The sequence below is a fragment of the Polypterus senegalus genome, chromosome 9, assembly GCF_016835505.1.
Source record: "Polypterus senegalus isolate Bchr_013 chromosome 9, ASM1683550v1, whole genome shotgun sequence".
In the NCBI taxonomy this organism is placed as follows: domain Eukaryota; kingdom Metazoa; phylum Chordata; class Cladistia; order Polypteriformes; family Polypteridae; genus Polypterus; species Polypterus senegalus.
The window spans coordinates 105,187,505-105,207,499 of record NC_053162.1 but is presented as its reverse complement, the minus strand read 5'-3'; the positions used below and the strand labels follow the sequence as shown (position 1 = coordinate 105,207,499).

At 33.8% G+C, this 19,995-nt stretch overlaps 1 protein-coding gene across 2 annotated transcripts in view; it reads right to left on the bottom strand.

Annotated features, from left to right (window-relative positions):
• LOC120535613 (transcription initiation factor TFIID subunit 4-like) overlaps nucleotides 1-19,995 on the bottom strand; it is a 472,321-nt gene that overhangs the window by 337,898 nt on the left and 114,428 nt on the right. For both annotated transcript variants that reach the window (XM_039763563.1, XM_039763564.1), the window contains exon 5: nucleotides 723-845. In XM_039763563.1, coding sequence (XP_039619497.1) covers nucleotides 723-845 — 123 coding nt within the window. The remainder of the gene's footprint in view (nucleotides 1-722; nucleotides 846-19,995) is intronic.

Sequence of the window (19,995 nt, the reverse complement as noted above, 5' to 3'; positions counted from 1 at the left end):
GAAATGTAATGTATATAAGAGAAATATATAAAATCATAACAATACAGAAAAATGTGATTGTTCAATTTTGATACCTGATGTGTGACTGGGTGAGGCTCTGACCCATGGCACCCCCTTAATCCAATTAAGCAGGCAGATAATGTATGAAAAAATCATTTGATCATGTAGATATAATAGGGAATGTCTATAATATACTTTTCAAAGACTGTAAATTGAGTTCAAATAAATAAAACACAATATATTTGCCATTGTTACACAGTACATTACATGAACTTCAGAAAACTGAAAATAAATTTATCACACTTTTTATAAGGAATGCTAGGCTTAATTAAAAATGTTTGGTTTTCAACATATTTCTAAGTTTTGATATTTTCATAAATTTTAAGTCTATATAATGTTCACAGTTCAATAAGAGGAAAAATGCATTTAAAGAGATCAATTAGGTCTACAGTTATTAAAAACCCTGTCCTCTCCAACTCTCTTTACAAACATATTATAAAATAGAGACTTGCTGTTTAATTTTATTTTTCAAATACCGTAAACCACAAAGCTATCCTACATCACAAAATAACACATCAATAAATATTCTGCTGTCTAATTAAAAAAAAGTAGGAAAGACTGCTATAGTATAATGAGAAAGTGTTTAAACATTAGTAAAAGATAAAAATTTTCTCTAAATCTTACAATAAGTCTGCATTACTGCAAACAAAAAATTCACTTGCCAGTAAATCCTGAACGAGTGCTTTCACATTACGGGATGTTTCTGGAGATGGGGAGTTATGAGATGCAAGCTTGATTAAAGTAGCCAAGAAGTTCTTGCATTTCTTCACATTTTCTTGCATTTCCTAAAGAAAAAAATCAACATATCCATTTTTATATATCCAGTTGTTATTGATTTTAAAGACTTTATGTAGTGACCCATTATATAAAACATCCTTTTAACATAATTGTGTAACAATTTTCTTAGAAAATCCCCCCAAAAATCATTTGACATTAAGTGATCAAATGAGATTTTTTATAAATATTAATTTAAAAAAATCTCTTAAAATGATGAATGCTTATTAAGTGTTATATTTAATATTCCACTATCTTATTTATAATGTTGGTATTTGATCAGTTATAATTGCTATGTTCACTAGAATTGCAAAATGTGTTTTAGTCTGGGGAGTTTATTCCAACACTAAACAACAAAAGAATACAAATAAAAATGCAAAAAGCATACAACATTAACAATACTGCTAACATATCTAAACATGAAAATTCACCTTCAGTTACTGTTACTCCACATAAATAATTTCATTACAGGATTATTTAAATCTCTGCATAAAGTTAAAAAGAAAAAAAAAAGACTGACACAGTTCAGCCCAAGAAATTGATATTTGCAGAAAAATAGAAATGAATACAAGGTATGAATATTAAACAGTGTCATTTGAGATATTCAATAAACAAAACAGCAACAGTGAAATCATCCAAAGAAATTTAACTATTATTAATCTGAGAGTTCTAACATTTTGTAGAATATTTTATCAAAAGATACATCGTGTGTCTTTATGATGGACATAAAAAAAAAAAAAAAACAATTTTGAGCCACAATACTATCACTGACGTCAATATCAATTATTTAGAATAACGATAGAAATAAAGGTATATTGTGTCCACAGTAACTTTTGACAATTGTACAATAATGAACTCATAAAGCCTATTCCAGCAAAATAGATACAAAGCAGGATTTAGCCCTATTAATAGTACTGTACAGCATACAGCACAATAGCGTCAGTCAAGTGTCACAAAACAGAAATGTGTATTAGGCAATAAACAGATATTAAAATATATATATATAGTACGTATAACAAATCTAGAAGAAAATCTTTTAACCTATGATAAAAATTTCAAGCCACTAATGCTAGCTTATATGGATTTAACACACCCTAATCAATTCCATAAGCAGTAACACTGAAAAATATTTATAGAAACTTTTGTTTTCTCCTCAATTCTTTTATGAGAATTAAAAAAAAAGTTCAGCATTGTAACTTTACAAAATTGACTGGAGATGTGGTGGGGTAAAATGCTCTAGGACACATTGGTAAGAAAACTAGTTTCCTTAGCTTTAACCTACTTGAATGCAGAGAATGGAAAGCACTAATGTACTCAAAAATCTGGATGAGTAGAACAAACACAAGTACAGTTAAAAAAAAAAAACTGGGGTTGAAAGCAATGCAATCAAACAATGCACTTCAACACTATGAAAGCACAAAGGAATTTAATAAATATACATAACACAAATCCAAAGAAGTTCTGGTTAATTCCTTTTGATTTTACACCAGTTCTATTCATTAGTTTTACTTTTCTTCACATATTTCACTTTTTCTGGACTTATCCAACATTTTCTCCACACTTCTAAAAGTGAAGCCTCTTTTCATGAAAAATATCTGTGTCAAAATTCTGCTGCCATCCAGGTTTGAAGCATCCAGAGTAGATATATTTGCAATATTGTGACAAGTTTCATAACAATTTAATGCCCAGGGTACAATAAACCAACGCAATACAGACTTCCAAAACCAATAACATTTGATAATTAATTGACAGTGACAGACAATGATGAGAAGTAAACCCATTACTTAACATGTATCTATTACTCTATTAACTTGTCTGTTTAAGTATTTTGTTGTTTTTTTAATAAAACAACACCACATTAAAATAAGGTAATATTTGTGTTGCAATTTTTTTTTAATAAGACAACCACAGAAAATAAAATGAGAGAACTGTTCCAAGTATTTTTGCAATGTATCATACACACATTGAGATTTTTTATACTGTTTAACATTTACTTATCAGGTTCTTAATGCACCAAAATGACAACTGGGAGGAGGAAAAAAAATGTCTCAGATTCCAGCTGTCCTAGGGCAGGTACCATAAACATTGATGTCAGCAAAGTCACCTTTCCAGGGGGATATAACAAATTGCTGAAACGGGGTCCACCACCAAAAATTTCTTTAAAAATGTGGTCTCTGTTGGAACTTGGTACAACTGCAAAGAATTCAAAAAGAATGGAAAAAAAACAGTGATTGCTCAGTTGAAACTATTGCTAGAACTATTAAAAAGTAATATGAAAAGCCAAAAGCAGCACCACTAACTAATATGTTGACCTATAATAAACTGTAATGATCTTCAATCTCAATTAAATTTTAGATTTTACTGATATTAATAGATCATTCTAGGGGCCTCATTTACAAAGCTTGTGTCCATACAAAAAGTGGCTCAAAATATGCATACACAACTTCCAAAACAAACATCGGGATTTATAAAAGAAAACGCAACAGGAGAGCATGAATCTATGTATGGCAACTCTGAACAATGTGTACATAACTTTTTAAGAAACTGGGAAATGACAACACCCTTGATCAAGTACGGAAAAGCAGACACGCATAATCATTACATCGCAAAAGTGATGAATATGATGTACAGCCAGTAGACCTTTTTAAGAAGACTAATGCTGCATATTTGCACGCTTTTTGTTTTTCCAAAGTTTATATTGGCTATTTGATGTCACTTCTCAGGTAAGTTGCTGATAGGTCAAAAGTATCTCGGCCAAACTCCAGTATTTCATTTCAACTGTGCTGGAAAGCTATTGACTGACTGGTGAGGCACTTCATCCAGTTTTTGTATGATGTGGATGCACATGTATAACAAATGTTTTTGTCAATATAAAAAGTCAATTTGCAGCAAGGCCCAGTACTCTTAAAATAATAGGAGCAATTTACTGCATTAATATTGCAATAAGGGCACAAAAATAAAATGAAACTTTTGTTAACTGTGGGCAGTTGCATTCTATTCATGGACACATCATCTATGATGCCAAGATGTAGCTGACATAGTGTCTCCATGGCCTGGGTTAACCAATCATTAATTAATTTTGAGGCAAACAGCATTGGCAGGTGTGACTGTACTGTATGTGATAAACAGATTCTTCATAAGGGAACTGGCTGAACCCTCACATATGGCCTATACAATTCACTGTCAATAACATCATTACATGTGTCAGGTCATAGTGGATATAATTCACAAATGATCTTGCACTCTCAGTTGTGAAGCACAACCAGATACTCTAGATTGCAAGTGGCAGGATCTCAATGTGTCAGGATGGAGGCTGCTGCATTATCAGCCAGTGAACTTCTGCAGCATCATTACTGCATCTGTATGAGGTTGATTTTCAGACTCAGGGAAGTGCTCAAGGCATGTTTGCGTACGCATATTTACACCATAATTGTAATTTATAATGGGTAAATTGTGTGTCGCCTATTGGAGATATTTTCTGCAAAAAAGAGATGAAAATTTAATTTCTAAAATGAAAATGAAACCTCGGATTTGCAATTTCATTTTCAAAGTTAACAAGCAAGAACACTGCAAAAATTAAAAATAAAATGAAATAACTCCATTTACTATTTCATTTTCAGTCTGAACAGCAATGAAGTTGCAAAAATGAAAAGTAAAACACATTTCCACTTTGCATTTTCATTTTCAAGTACAGGCAGTCCCCGGGTTACGTACGAGATAGGGACTGTAGGTTTGTAGTTAAGTTGAATTTGTATGTTAAGTCGGAACAGGTACATTATTTTAATAAATGCTATTGCTGACCGACTGTGTTTCATAGACATTCTTGAAGGGTGAAGACAAAAGGTTAAGATGAGTTCTTCTGCACTGTGCTATACACACTATCACAGCAGGATGGAACCTGTCAACACGTCTGATGTACTGACAAGAGACAACTTCCTGCTATGTGCGTAACAGTACAAGCAGGCGTACTATTGAGAATGACTGTAGGCGGCAAGGGGGGTTTGGGGAGTTAATCACTCGCCCACCACACAGTCACTTCCACTACAGTATGCTGCCTGCAACACACTTATCAGGAAAGCCTGCTCCATCGCAGAACGAACCCTGGACATACTGGAAGTTGTTTGAGAAAAGAGGATATTGGCAAAATTGGATGCCATCATGAAAAATCCCTTCCAGCAGGCTCTCTTATAGCACTTTCAGCCACCGTTTCATTCCACCATGGTGCGCTAAGAAGCGTCTCTGGGGGTCTTTTCTGCCCACTTCTATCAGGCAATTCAATGCTTCCCCTAGGAACACTGAGTAAGGTCATTTTTAAAATACCATTTTGGAATATTCACACAATGTTCATTTATTGATTGATTGGTTGACTGGCTGTATTATTTGTCCTATGAACACATATCCTTGCTTTTTATGATTCTGATGCTGTATGCATCGGAATTTTCTCATTAAATTAATAATGTTTATCTAATCTAATCTAATACATACCATGTTTGTAAAGAAATAACTTTGGCTTGAAAAATACAAAACCTATCCTTTAAACAGATACGATAAAACCTTTTAACATTAATTTGGCCTACACTACATTTAATGGAGGCGGGGTGAGGTGTTGGTGGACATTGTAAACATAGAAGGTTTCATTAATGGGCAAAGCAGGATTAGGGATAACAACTATGACAGGGGTCTCAGGTTGACAACAGGTAAACACACCTGTTAAAGCCCCATAATAAGGTGTTAGGCCCAGTGAACTAGACCTGTGGGGTGAAACTTAAGGGCACTTAGGTCACCATTAACACCATCTCTTTCACCCCAATGTCAGAAAAAGGGAGATGAATAACCTGGGTGTCCCTCCTGGACAAGCACTAGACCAGGGGTGCCAAATTCAAATTTATTGAGGGCCCAAAAAACTACACTTATGTATCCAGACATGGGCCAGAATATATCAACAAACAACTCCTGCCAAATTTTCTATACAAACAAGACAAACATACTCTTCCTCACATCTCACTAGTAACTAACATCTCTTTATACACTGGACCCTTGACTTACAAACTCAATTCATTAGCGATGGCTGGTTGTAACTCAAGTTGGTTGTAAGTCAAGACTATTTTTACCATAAGAAATAATGGAAATACCCATAATGCGCTCCGAACCTCCCACTGCAACACTTACTTAACCTTTTCATAATAAAAAAGGTTGTATAATGTGCATAATTTACCAAAACACCAATAATTTTTCTAATGTACTAACCAAAAAGTTATAAAAAGTGCATAGCCTACCAGAAACAACAATTTCATAGTGTACTCACCATTTAATTTGACATCTTTGGGCTGCAGGAAGGGAGAAGGAGGAGAATGAAACGGAAGGTGGTTATTGTTTAGAAGGAGCCTCCTTATGCAAATCTTTTCTTTGTAAAATTGTCGAGATGGTGGATTTCAACATGCTGTACATATTAGCGAGATCGGTCACACGAACACCACTCTCATATTTCCGCACAATTTCCTTCTTCGTTTCGATTGTGATCGCCGTTTCTCAAGTTAATAATGACTGTAGTCGAGCACTCAGTTCAAAGCTGGGCGTGTTGTTAACTGCTCCAAAGCAAGCCGGTGCTGACTCAGCCTGATGACTTCATCATGTGCCGCGCCAGCCCGCTAGCTAACATCCCTTAACAATCGCTTTCTTTACCTTCGTTACCTTCTCTTCCTTCCTTAGCAATTATGCGTCTTGCTTGCCATGGGCTTAGTAAATTATATATGTAGATAAATCACTGCACTGACCAAAATTACGTTCACAAACACATGTATCTGGGCTCCAACTGACGCTTACGAATGCTCTCGGCTGTTTGTTTACAATCGCACAAGCGGATACACGTGACCGCATTCGGGTCGTAATGCAAGATGTTGGTCGTAAATCAAAACAAAAATTTTGGTTGTAAATCAAGTTGTTCACATATCAAGGGTCGACTGTATCAGCTTTTCGTTTCTTGGACATTGCAGCATGTTGGGAAAGATACCAGCACCACCAAACTGAAATCATCATTCACTGGTATGATTGACATCCTCTACACAGCAAGCTCTAGCGTTTTAGCAGTCCTTGGAAAAGCTGGAAAAGCCCCCTGTCCTGTCCCCTCTCCCATAATTAATAAATGATTCCAAAGAAAACTAGCAGTTTATTATACGTAATAGGTAAATTAACATAAATTTGACTTAACATTTTAGCAACTAAGTAAATTTTATTAACAAAATGTTTAAGTGCAAATATAAACATAACATAATGGGTAGGTTAATTGATTGATAGTAGTTCCATTTTACAAACAGAATACCAGCTCTAATAAACAAATGCTTAGTTGAAAAGGATACATATGAAGGTAACGTTCTTACGGTTTTGTATCATCTTCTAGTTTCAGCTGCTCCCGTTAGGGGTTGCCACAGCAGATCATCTTCCTCTATATCTTTCTGTCCTCTGCATCTTGTTCTGTTACACCCATCACCTGCATGTCCTCCCTCACCCCATCCATAAACCTAATTTTATTAATTTTACAAACTTTTCACATACAACTAAGATAAAAAAAAATAAAATGGGCATAATAAACAGTACATATTAAATATGCAATTCAAGAAATGCTAAGGTTGTAAAGTGTACTCTGGCAAGTTAAATGATTACGCAGAACTCTAGCCTCCTGAGTATTATGATTTCTCATATTTTGAGGATTTATAACAGACACATAAACAATCCTTAAGCTACTGAAAATACTGTGTGTATCTAAAATCTACATTTGGATAGTGACAAAATAAGGGTGGAAGAGAAGATTAAGAACACGCTTGCTAAAAGGACATACAGTAGTAGTAAAACAAAAATAAAACTACAACCTTGCACCTGGAGAAAATAAAGAAAGAAAAATGTTCTGGTAAAATGTACCTCTGTGAATCCCAGTAGGGGTTTCACCAAATAATCATGTTGCAATTATTTTGATCCATATTGAGATTGCTATTTGAACTTCTATATGCAAGTATTAAAGTCACTGTTTTGCATTGCAACTTCAAAGCAATATGCAAATGACCAAACTAAGAAGATATCTGCCAGTATTTACATTTCAACTCAAAGGTTTTTCAAATAAAAAAAAAAATCAACTTAAAATTAATGAATGCCCCGGGCCAAATATGGATAAAATAATTTTCTATGATGTATTTTTTGCATTAAAACTTAAAATACATACATAAATGGTATTAGCTAGTTAAAGTAAGAAAAATAAAAAAAAGTGAACCACTATTTTTGCATGTCCCTAACACCCTCTCATTATGTGCATCATCTTTCAAAGAATTATCTAGTAAATGGGAGACAGTAAAGAAACCACTCTATATTAATAAGTATATGATATTTAAAATTAAACATTGTTTGTATATTAATAATAATAACAGCAACAACATGATGTACTGAACAGTAAACTTATCATCAAAGTCTGTGCTAGACCTAAGATGATAAATTATACTGCAACGCAATAGCCATATATAATTTAATACAAGGCAAAGATTGTATATATTAACAAATATTATGGATGCCATTTAGTAAAAACAATATTAAAATGTATTTTACATTCTAAACACAAATGTAGAGTATGCCTGCCTAACACTTCCAATTGGAAGGTACAGCCTGTGGTAGAAGCACTAGAACCTGGTTCACTGATTTCAACTGCACTGCTTTGATTATGTTAGATCCATTGTCTGTGGGTATGGCAACTATATACTACTCACACAGCCCCGGTTTCTTTTAAGCCTAGAGCAATGATCTCACGTGTATGATCCACTGGGAAATAAAATTCTTGCAAGCAGCGACTTTTCAGTTCAGATTCAACATTTATGTAGTGCACTGTTAAGCTAATGTTAATCTTGGTTATCCTGTCTGACCACAGGTCCGTGGTTGTTTAGTAGTGTCCTATTTTCACTGTGTCAGATTCAACTTCACATTTGCATTTTCTCTGCAGTTCAAATGGCAGTTTGTGAAAAGTGATTGCACAAAGAAAAATTCTCTCCATATGAGTTTGGTTAGTTTCTAAACCCTCTTTGCTTCCCGCATATAAGAGAAATTTTGCTTTTTACGGAAGCTCTTTAAAAAAAATAATTACATAAATAGGCAGATAAGTAAGTAAATAAATAAATATACATACATACACACACATTGGTCTGAACACACACCAGAATGAAGAAAAAGCAAGAATATTAAAAAGAAACAAAACTTCTGACTTGGCTGTCATAGTGATATACATTATGCAGGCATACTGTTGTTGGTATAAAGGAGCCCCAGTAGCATTTCTTGACATACTTCTGCTGAATAATTTGTTGGCTGAAAAGTACTGTGTTAACCGGCTCCTTTGCTACTACCTCCAGCAAGTCCAGAGTGGGTCATATAATCGAGCTTGCCCTTGTAATTAGTTTGTTGATTGGGTGGGCTTCTCTTGAGGTTACCTGATCAGCACACCACATTATAGAAAACTGCACTGGCCATTACACAGTAATGGAGGATGTGAAGGATGTCACTTCCCATATTAACAGAATACCATCTCCTAAGGAAAACAAGCCTGCTATGTGTTTTCCTATATAGTTCCTCTGTATTCCTAGACCAATCCAACCTGTCATTAATGTTGACCCCCAAGTACTTACCACCTCTGCAACCACTCTTGAATAGTAACCAGACACAGAGGCTCTTTGGAATGGCGAAGGTCAATAAGCAGGTCCTTGTTTTTTTGCAGTTTAGCTACAGACAATTCTCTTTGCATCAGGCAAGAAGGTGCCCGAGTCGCCTTGAAAGCTTAAATATTGTAATCTTTTTAGTTAGCCAATAAGGGGGTGTCATTTTGCTTGACTTTTCTCTACATTCATAATGGCTAACACAGTACAACGCCCTAGTACCTCAACGATTTAGGCAAATGCATTCAGAACAAAGATTAGTTCAATACAGACAACAAGCATCAGACTATAACAGAGACTTGCAATACCTGTATAATATCTAACATTTTTGATAATTCTCAGTAAAAATGTCTTTAAGGAATGAAAATGGATTGTTTAAGGATAGTTACAACCAAACAGTAAGAGGAACTGAAGAAACTTGCTCATCTCACCACACACCATGTCAGATAAGTAATACCTCTTCTACTCAGAGAGTGCCATATCATATCAACATGCAAGGACAAAGGCATGCTTCACCTAGTTCAGTAGCTATAGTGATCTCTGTCATGCCTAAACATTACTGGTCAGAGCGCATGAGGATTGAACCAGGGTCATCAGCCTTATATGACATCCCATTGGTGGAAAAAGGTACATCAAGGACCACAAAACCAGCACCAATTCAGGCTAATAAAGAAGCCCAGTGTCTCTGACATCCCATTCATTCAGAGGCTATGCCATATCAGAGACCATACTGGATCAAAGACCAATCAACTCACTAAGAAGGTTATCTAGACATATTAGATGCCTTTACGTCTAGCAAAAAGAACTGCTATTCATCCAGGTTATATTTGGTATAATTTGACACATTCATTATTCTGCTTCTGTTTTAAATTTAATACATAATGCATGAATAAAAGTGTAAACCTTCTTTCCTGCTTGTTTGATTAGTCTATCTTGTTGATTGGGTTGTAGACAAAACAAAAAAAGGGGACAACTGGAGCTACAGTCTGCAGCTGTAAATTTGTGACAGTTTGGCAAGCCTATAGTTACAAGGGCAATAGGGAAGTTTGGGACACGATTTTCAGATCTATGTAATAAAAAGTCTGAAAGAGCAAATAGGCCTAGGACACGTCCACAATACAACACAGACATGTGGCTACTAATACTAACACCCCTTAATATGTTTTATGAATATCAACATTCTTTTACTCATGGAGGTTAATTGCAGTTTACACAGAAATTACCTTGGTTCAATCGGGACAGGAGCAAACAAAGTGTCCAGAGGAGTCTATAAACACTGCGGCTGAATGCAACAAGTAATTGAAGTTAAGATTTCTTGCTTTTGTGCTTTTTTTTCTTTTTTTTTTTTATAACACAGCTCATGGAATTATAGATTGAACATAAATAATTTCTGAAGTTTTCATATCAGACAGCAGTTGAGAGGCAGTCCTGGTTTGTAGCGTGCTATAATATACGAGTTTGCAAACATTTCTTTAAAAAAAAAAAACTTTTAAATTGAAATTTTTTCACTTTAACACTATAAAAATCAAAATGGGTAATGTTTTCGTTAAGGAAACCTCCGCAGGAATGCTAATATTGGTTGTGCATAATCAGTTGGAATGCACTTTTTAAGCAAGAGAAAGGAGGTTAGGAGCACGTGCTAATACAGCACATTGCCGCACCCACCAAATGACGAATAAACACTGGATCCCAGATTGGGACCCAAGTGTAGCCATGCAACGTGTGGCATCTCAGCACCACACAAGTTCAGATGGAATTGGAACCAGTGTGAGTTTTTTTTATGGTGGGTCGGACAGTAGGTGGGCATTTTGGGACTGACAGATCTCTTCCTATCAGAGTTTCTTCAGGACACCGTACTCATTGACACTTTTATTTAGAGAAATTGGAAAAAGAAAAAAAAAAAAAAAATCAAAGGTGTATGTTTATAAGGGTAACACTGCTCTGTCTAATTTCATTTGTTAATTGCTGTTTTCTTGCCATTATACAGTGTAACATTGTCTAAGTAGTACTTCAGAGGGTGTAGTAACACAGTTTGTCCCAACGCTGCTTTGAGACAGACAAGCTTAAGTAATTAACATAAGTTGGACACCACAGCAAATTGTTTGCTTCAACTTACAAGGCTTAATTTACTATAATTGCTACAGAACATTTGTCACTTATTTGTTGTTCTATGACAAAGGCCCATTTGTAATATTCAGAAATATCTTTTTTTTTTTAGTTTCTGCTATCCTAAACTTTAAATTTTAACCTGTGTGGAAAAAGGATCACTCACTTAACATTTCAGAAAAGGAGTGCAAGGCAGCCTTGCACAGAATTCACTATAGCCAAATATGCACAAATCATTCAGTTATTCAACTTAAAAATTTTTATTGTGTACATCTATCTCGTTTAAAATTGTCCAAAATGTTTCTAAGCCAAGATCCAACCTGCAAACATCGCGATCGAACTCCAGCCTCACTAGGCCACAAGTTTTGGGCATGTACCAAATTAACATCATTCTGGACAAAAAAATTTTAAATGCCTATCAGACAGCTTTGGTGTCACAATCACTTCTAATCCATTAATAGCTGATTTTAGTGTATATCAAGATGGACTTAAGGTGAAGAAGGACAAACAAACTATAATTGCCTTTACTTCACTCATGTAGACTTATCTTGCTCAGCTGGAAGAATCCTAGCCCATCTATTTTAAGTCATGGGGTAACTGATGTTATATACTATTTGTAATTGGGGGGAAAAAAATCAAATTCTCACTTAAAAAATCTGTTTGAAACTTTTTTTTAAAGCCTGGCAGGATCTAATCAATAACATTTTATAATAAGCATTTATATTGGGGAGAAGGACTTCTTACCCTCTTTACTACTCTCAAAGTTTTACTCTGACTATTGGCCATCCTTTCTTTCTCATGAGTGGGGGTTGAGTTGAGCTTAGTTTTATTAAGTTTGACTTGATTGTATGGAACGATGCATGCTTTTAATAAATTCAATAAAAGAAAAAAAATATATATATATATATATATATATATATATATATATATATATATATAAATAAATACATTTAAACCTGGCAATTTAATGCTTACCTTTTCACCATTTCAGGTTATTCTTTACATTTCAGATGATTAAATTTTAAAAAAGACTGGAAACTTCAACTTTGGAAGGAGTGGGGGATTTAATGTATTGTGTGTCTGATCGATTTGGTGTAACTAACTAATTATAAACAAAGAGTATAGCTGCCATTTGTTACAACTAATTATAAGGTCATTATTGTTATTTGTACAAAGAACAATTAAATTATTACAGTTACAGCACCTTTAAACCTATTCTACTACAGTGAAATATGGATTATTACAAGCAATTGGCATTTTTTAACTGCTAGAAATTTCATTACTGTATGACCAGACCCCAATCCAACTATATTCAGCAATCATAAATCATACAAAAAATCATAAGATGTTTCTGCAAAAGGTTTGTCTAACTTGCAGCATAATATTATTAAGTTAATAAAATATAATTTCTATTATTAAAACAGACATGAAAGGTACAACAGTAGTTGGCATATATACACAGTTTCAGAATATATTTCTGATATAATTCCCAAATCAGTCATTGTATCTATAGATTTTGCATGATTTCCATATGGACACATTGATTTCTAAAACATTCTAAAAATGTGCATGTTAGGTTAAATGGCAGCTCTTAAAGTGACCCAGCCTGCATGATAATTGGTGAGATTCAGAGTGTAAACTGCAATGGCAAGCTCATTGCAAGTGCTGAATATACAGGTGTAAATTTATTTTAAAGCATGTCAGCTATTGAGGAAAATATCAAAAATAATGTCCCTCCACTCGTTTTTGAACTCACTTTATTAGATTGTTTTGAGAAGCTAGGTTGTAAGTATGCATATAGCTAATACAAAAAACTATTAACTGTCTATTCCAACCAAGATGTGCCACAGTTTGTGTAGAGGCACAGCAGAAAGAAAGTAAATAAATTTATTTCACAGACTGGTGTTTGGGAAGAAATACATAAATATAGTATACATAGGCAAAGGAATGTCACAATACTACAATTTTGGTGTACTGGATACCAATACCAGTGAAATTTCACAATACTCAATATTTATTTGGTAACACGACAAAAACATGTATCTCTTTTGCCAGCTTTTAAATTAAAAGTACTTCCATTATTCAAAAGGACAATACTGTGTGTTTTTTGTAACAAAATTTAAAATACATAGATATGAATGGTAAGAACAACTTTAAAATAATGGTATATTAATAAAGTAGTTGCCCAGCTTTCTTTTAAGTAAACTAGTATTGACATTCATAAATATCAAAATACAATACAAGACTTGAATTTCAACTAACGTGTGGTATAGATGTGGATCCCCCATAGTGCAACAGCAAACAGAGCAGATGTTATAATATTGGGAGGAATTTCAACAAAAGATTATAAAGATTCATTAAGACTTTGATCATATTTTTCTACTATGAACATTACGAAAAGAAGCTCTTCCATCAATATATCAGGGAAGTTCTGTTTATTTTTCTGTTTTAACTATTATGTTATGGGAACATCAATTTGTGTGTGCTGGTTAATATGAAAAGAAAAATATTTTGTGTATCACAAGTACTGCTCATGAAGAAATTGTGTAAATGGTGAATCCATTTCTACCATTTCAGGCAATTTAACATCATGGTGACTGGCTATGTAAGGCAGAGATAAATTTGAACCTGCTTAGTGTTGGACCAAAAAATCACTAGGTCCATAAAGATAGTGCTAAAAGCATTATTCCCGAGTGTCACTCAGGCAACACTATACTTGTATCTTACATAAGATCCAATGTTTACTCAGGCTGTAAAAGTGGCAACAGGTCCTGTTACTCGGACATTGGTACAGATATGACTTGAGTAAGCATCAGGCCTGAATGTTAGCCAGGCAGAGGTGTAAATGTATCTTCTCTTAGCCCTATAATGGCGTCTTGTAAGACATGCCTCTCATCAACAGTGATGACGAACTGAATCTGTCTTTGAGACATGAAACTGAAACAGTCGGTGAAACCGAAAGTGGTTCTGGGAATCTGAAAGTGACATTTGCAGTATGCTGTTCATATTATTATTATTATCATCATTAGCATCATTATTATACTTTCTATACTTCTGAGTTTGTACTTTTAGTGTTTTACAAGTTTTACTGTAGAAAGATGAGCATGAATACAATTTTTTCAAGCTAAAAATGAAAAGCTTTGTGTTTTTTTTATATAAATCAATTTGAAAGGTCAATACATTTCTAGATTATTTGCAAGTTTTAATGATGTTTTCATTACATTTTTCAGCCTGTTTTGTACTTGAACAAGTTTACCTATCACAGAGTTTTCAAACCCTTACTTAGGCTCGATATTCTTTTCAGTTAGTACTTATATCACTGCCATTCAGATGGCACATCCATATTGGTTCTTTAATTGGAAGATGGATAGAGAACATCATCAGATGCTACAGTTACTGTATGTGGTTTAATAAACACCAACTGTACAATAATTTTCAGTTTAATATTTAGGCCACAGTCTTACAAAATAGGTTATACCTTTTATTATCTTAAATGCATTCTGGTTGTTTGCAAAAGTGAAAAATAATGATGATGATATTAGGGCTGCCGTAAGGAGATAGCAGAAAAATCACATAACTATACAGAAAAAGGGCAACAGGATGTCACTAAGATTGCTCGTAGATTATAATTTTATGCTAGACTTGGTTGATCAGGGCAGAACTTCAGTGAATGTCAGGGGACTTAATAAAATCAAGCTACAGAGGAAGTCATCTTGAACAGCTAATACCTGTTCTAGCACTGATAAAACCTAAAACTAAAAATCTAAAGCCCACAGATGTACAAGGCAACAAAATCAAAACGAAAATTAATGCTGTAACTCTGGATAATGTAATCTTTATGGTATATAATTGGCTCTACCAATTAAATACAGCATAATAGACATCAGAAGTATACACAGCTATACTAAAATTTCAGCTTTTGTTTATGTAAAAACTGAAAATAATGTCAGAACCTTTTCACCTTTTGTAAGATCATTAAATCAATAATTTAAAAAATAAAACAAAATATTCAACTGTTGGCAAAATAATAATTAAAAAGTTAACTACCCAATGCTTTGCTATTTACCACATGGGGCACAGTTTTAAGTATACAATGAACACAATTCAAATAACAACATCTTCAATCTGAACTGACTAAATAAATAACTCAAAGCTGCAATAATGTTTATTATGACTGAAAATTTAAACACACACACAAATTAGTTAAAGATCTTTGTGTAGGAGATGATGTAACATGGATTTTAGGCGGCAGAGCTGGCAATTATTATCAAATAAAAATTACAGAAAATTTACTGAAAACATACTTTTGAGGAAAAAGAAAACATGCAAATTAAAATTCAAAACCTCAGCTCCACCATATGTTTTCAAGAGTTTCATGTAATTCAGTGTCTCCTCCCCAAGACATCTTTAATCTCTCAGAATATGCCTCTGCCAACTTACCCCAGTCCATAAAAAGACAGATCTTTGGATTTTTCACTAGAAGGACAAACACATCCACAAGAAAAAAAAATCAACTCTTCAGATTGGCATGTCTAAATAAATCAAATGCAAACAAAATGCTCAAGTGTAGTGCTCAATCCTTATAAATTAATGTGGTCGTTATTGTCATGTGTATCAAAAACAGTGAAATTCTTACTTGCATAAGCCAATCCACATGACACCATTCTCTGGAACCATGATTAGTGAATATCACAAACCTCAAAATCTTCTATTTTCCCCTTGCTTAAGAAAATCTCAAAAAACAGTTTATAACACTCCAGATTGCAGCTGCTTCAATATTATAATGTATTATTTCCAAGTACACAAGTATTACTGTACATAGCTTAAAGAATAAAAATTTCTAAGGAAGCCTGTTTGCCATAACTTAAAAGAATAATGAATCCTACTTTAATTACAGGGCCATCACGAAGTTGGAGTAAGGAACGGTACTAAAGCACAGTGTTGGCTGTAAGGAATCAAAATAGATAAAGGAAGGTACAGGAGAAAATATTTAGTGTTTAAGTTTGTGATTCCAAAAATAAAATTTATGAGCCAATTTATTGAGATAAACAGTACTGTATGCTTTCTGAGTATGATACTTTGAAATGTCCCTTAAAGATCCTTCCACATTTCTAATTTAAAAATACATTATTTTTGATACAAATGGAGTGTCTGGACTGGATTATACAAAGAAAATACCACCTCACAACAGATAAATTAAGTTAAATTGAAACGTAAAAGTATATCTGGAGCCAAATTGCATTACAGAATGTCATTTGGCATTTTTTTTTACTTAAATATACACTGCAAACTATCTAAAATGTATGGTGCAGCTGATTTTAAATATTCATAGTTGCATGCAAATTTATTGAAATAAAGTTAGATACTGTACTTAAAGCTTAACTGTGCCTCAAAATAAGTTGATATTCTGGGATATCAAACGCACCATGACTGAAAATACATACTTTTTACATTTTACTTTACGTCACTATTATCAAGCAGCTATTAACAGTATATAACCATTTTATTAATGGTGAAATAAAAATAAATGATTAAAAATAACGCTCTTGAAGTATGTTAGTTATCCTTTATTACATTATTTCATATATTAAAGGCATATATTTTATAATACACATACTGTTAATGGGTGCTTATAATGGATATCTTAACTAAACTATTAATGCAAAGATTTGACTTTTCAGTTTACTAAGCAAAAATTTCTTATTTACATTAATTTACATAAAGAGGAAATATTTTTCAATGGCATTTGACTTTAATTTTTCATATATTGCATTTCCAACATTAATCTTCACAGTTACTTGTTTTCATTTAAAATTTAAACAACTAAATCAATCCATCACAAATGCCATCTATTTCTCAACCAAACCTGCCTCAAGCCAAAACAAAATAAATGAGCAGTGTTGACAAAGAAAATGAACAGAAAAAAGATGCAAGGTATCTACTGAAAAATAAATAATAAAATATGAATCACACACATAGCCAACAAAATGTGCTGCATGTCTTAAATATTAAAATTTAGAATGTAAAGAAATAAAGAAGTATTTTCTCCTACCAGAGAACCACAAGTGGTTGGAGATACAAAAGGATGTGGGTCATAGATGACATCCCAAGGAACATCCAAAAAACAGCAATTGCACTGCCAGAGAGATAGTGTTCTCCAGAAGGTGCAGAAGTGTAGTTTTGGGCTGATCCCTCACCTTTCTCATGATCATCCTCACCCCATGAGGCAAGCTCTTTCTTGGGGCTTCAGACAGAGGGTGATGATGGTCATTTTATATTTCTTCCATTTCCGAATAATCACACCAACAGTGGTCACCTTCTCACCAAGCTTCTTGCTAATGGTCTTGTAGCCCATTCCAGCCTTGTGCAGGTCTACAATCTTGTGCCTGACATCCTTTGACAGCTCTTTGGTCTTGACCGTCATGGTGGACAGGTTGAAACAGAAGAAATTGATTCTGTGGACAGGTGTGCTTTATACACATAAGTTGAGATCAGGAGTATCTGTAATTGATTGACTGATTGTAATATATGTGCCACATGGGCACACATCTAATCTATGAGATCCAGAATTCTGGCTGGGTTGTAGGGGATCACATACTTATTTCTCTCAATGATATGCAAATCAATTTATAACTTTTATGTAATGTGTTTTTTATGGATTTTTGGTTGATATTCTGTGTCTCTCCATTAAAATGAAACTACCATAAAAATTAGAGACTGATCATTTCTTTCTGAGTGAGGAAACTTACAAATTCAGCAGGGGATCAAATAATTATTTCCCCCACTATATATATTACATACAGTACATTTGAATACATACTCAATGCCAGAGTTAAGGCATTGTAAAGATTAGAATTAGCAAGATTAAAACCTGGGTAGCTTTCATATTGCTAAGATCAAAAATGCAAGTCTTTCTAAGCAAGCTGAAATTTACATACACTACAAAACCCTGGTTTTTCACATTTCTACGTATCAAACCCATGCTTCTGGAATATGTGAATTTCCCTTTGGGATTAATAAAGTATCTATCTATCTATATAATTTATGAATTTTTTCTTTCTCATTTTTGTTATGATTAGTTCAAACAGTTCAATTTATAAAAACAATTATACACTATAAAGCAAAATTATTATACATGTACATTCTCAAACATGCTTAATTAAATTCTTGGTTACAGGAAGGTTCAAGACTATCCAAGTAGCATAATACAAAAAAACCAACCAGCCCTTTACCAGCTCATCACGTGGCACCATTACTGCAAATACCACTTCGTCTGACTCCCTATGTGTAATGCATGTTGCTTAGTCACTTAAGAAAAGGGTCATTGGGAGAATAAGAGGTAGACACTGATGCCAACTGTGAAAAAAAATCAAATTTCCTCATCACGTCAGTAAACAAAACAACAGTTTGATATGTATCTTAACAGTTATTTAACAAAATATTCCTTCCCATACCCATTTACTGCTCCCTCACTTAAGTTGTTGCAATAATCTCTCCTATGTATCTTCCATGGCAGAATTATTTGAAAGAATGGATGTACACACTTATTTCCTGGAAATGCAATTACCTGAAAGTATACATAATGTGGTTGTGAAGCAGTTATGTGCTTATCAGAAGCCATTTATACTGCAGCAGTTAAAGAACGCAAATCATTGTCCAGTCTCTCATGCATATATTACCAGTACAAGGGTTCTGAGGGCTACACATGACTAAATTAGTTCTTGACAAATGGACACTATAATATACTCTAAATAAGATGATTTAGTGTTGCCAATCTAAAGTACCTTCCTCGAGGATAACAGTTGCTGTGCTTAGGCACAAGGCCAACAAATATTTAAATAAATCCAGCTATAACTTGTCCCAGTTATGCCATTCTCTTTATGAAGAACTTTTTTCAGCATTTGTGAAAAATTAAATGTTAATTTTTTTAACAGTTATCTACTGTTTTTTCTGAATACCTTCTTTAAATTTCAAATGTGGCACAATACATGTTTAATTCTCAATTGAAAATGCTTGAGAACTTCCTAGATAAACTGGACTTCATCATCAGTGTACACATTTTATGCTTCTAGAAATGTAGCTCTCCCAACTGTATTTGATTTACTCTCCAGTTATTCTTCTTACTTAGCTGACTATTAATTAGATCTTATCTTCACTTGAATATTCGCTTTTCAGTATTCTTTGTTAATAATTCATCAGAAGGCTTCTGACACTTTTTCCATTTCTGTTCTCATTTGTTTTTTCTTCCTCTATCATCCCTTAACAATCTTTCTTTCCTTTTTCCTATGACCTTTATTACTACCATTCTTTTGTTTTACCCAGCTCTCAGCAGAATTTGCAACCAGCAATCTCTTCTCATCCTCTGGTCTCTCAT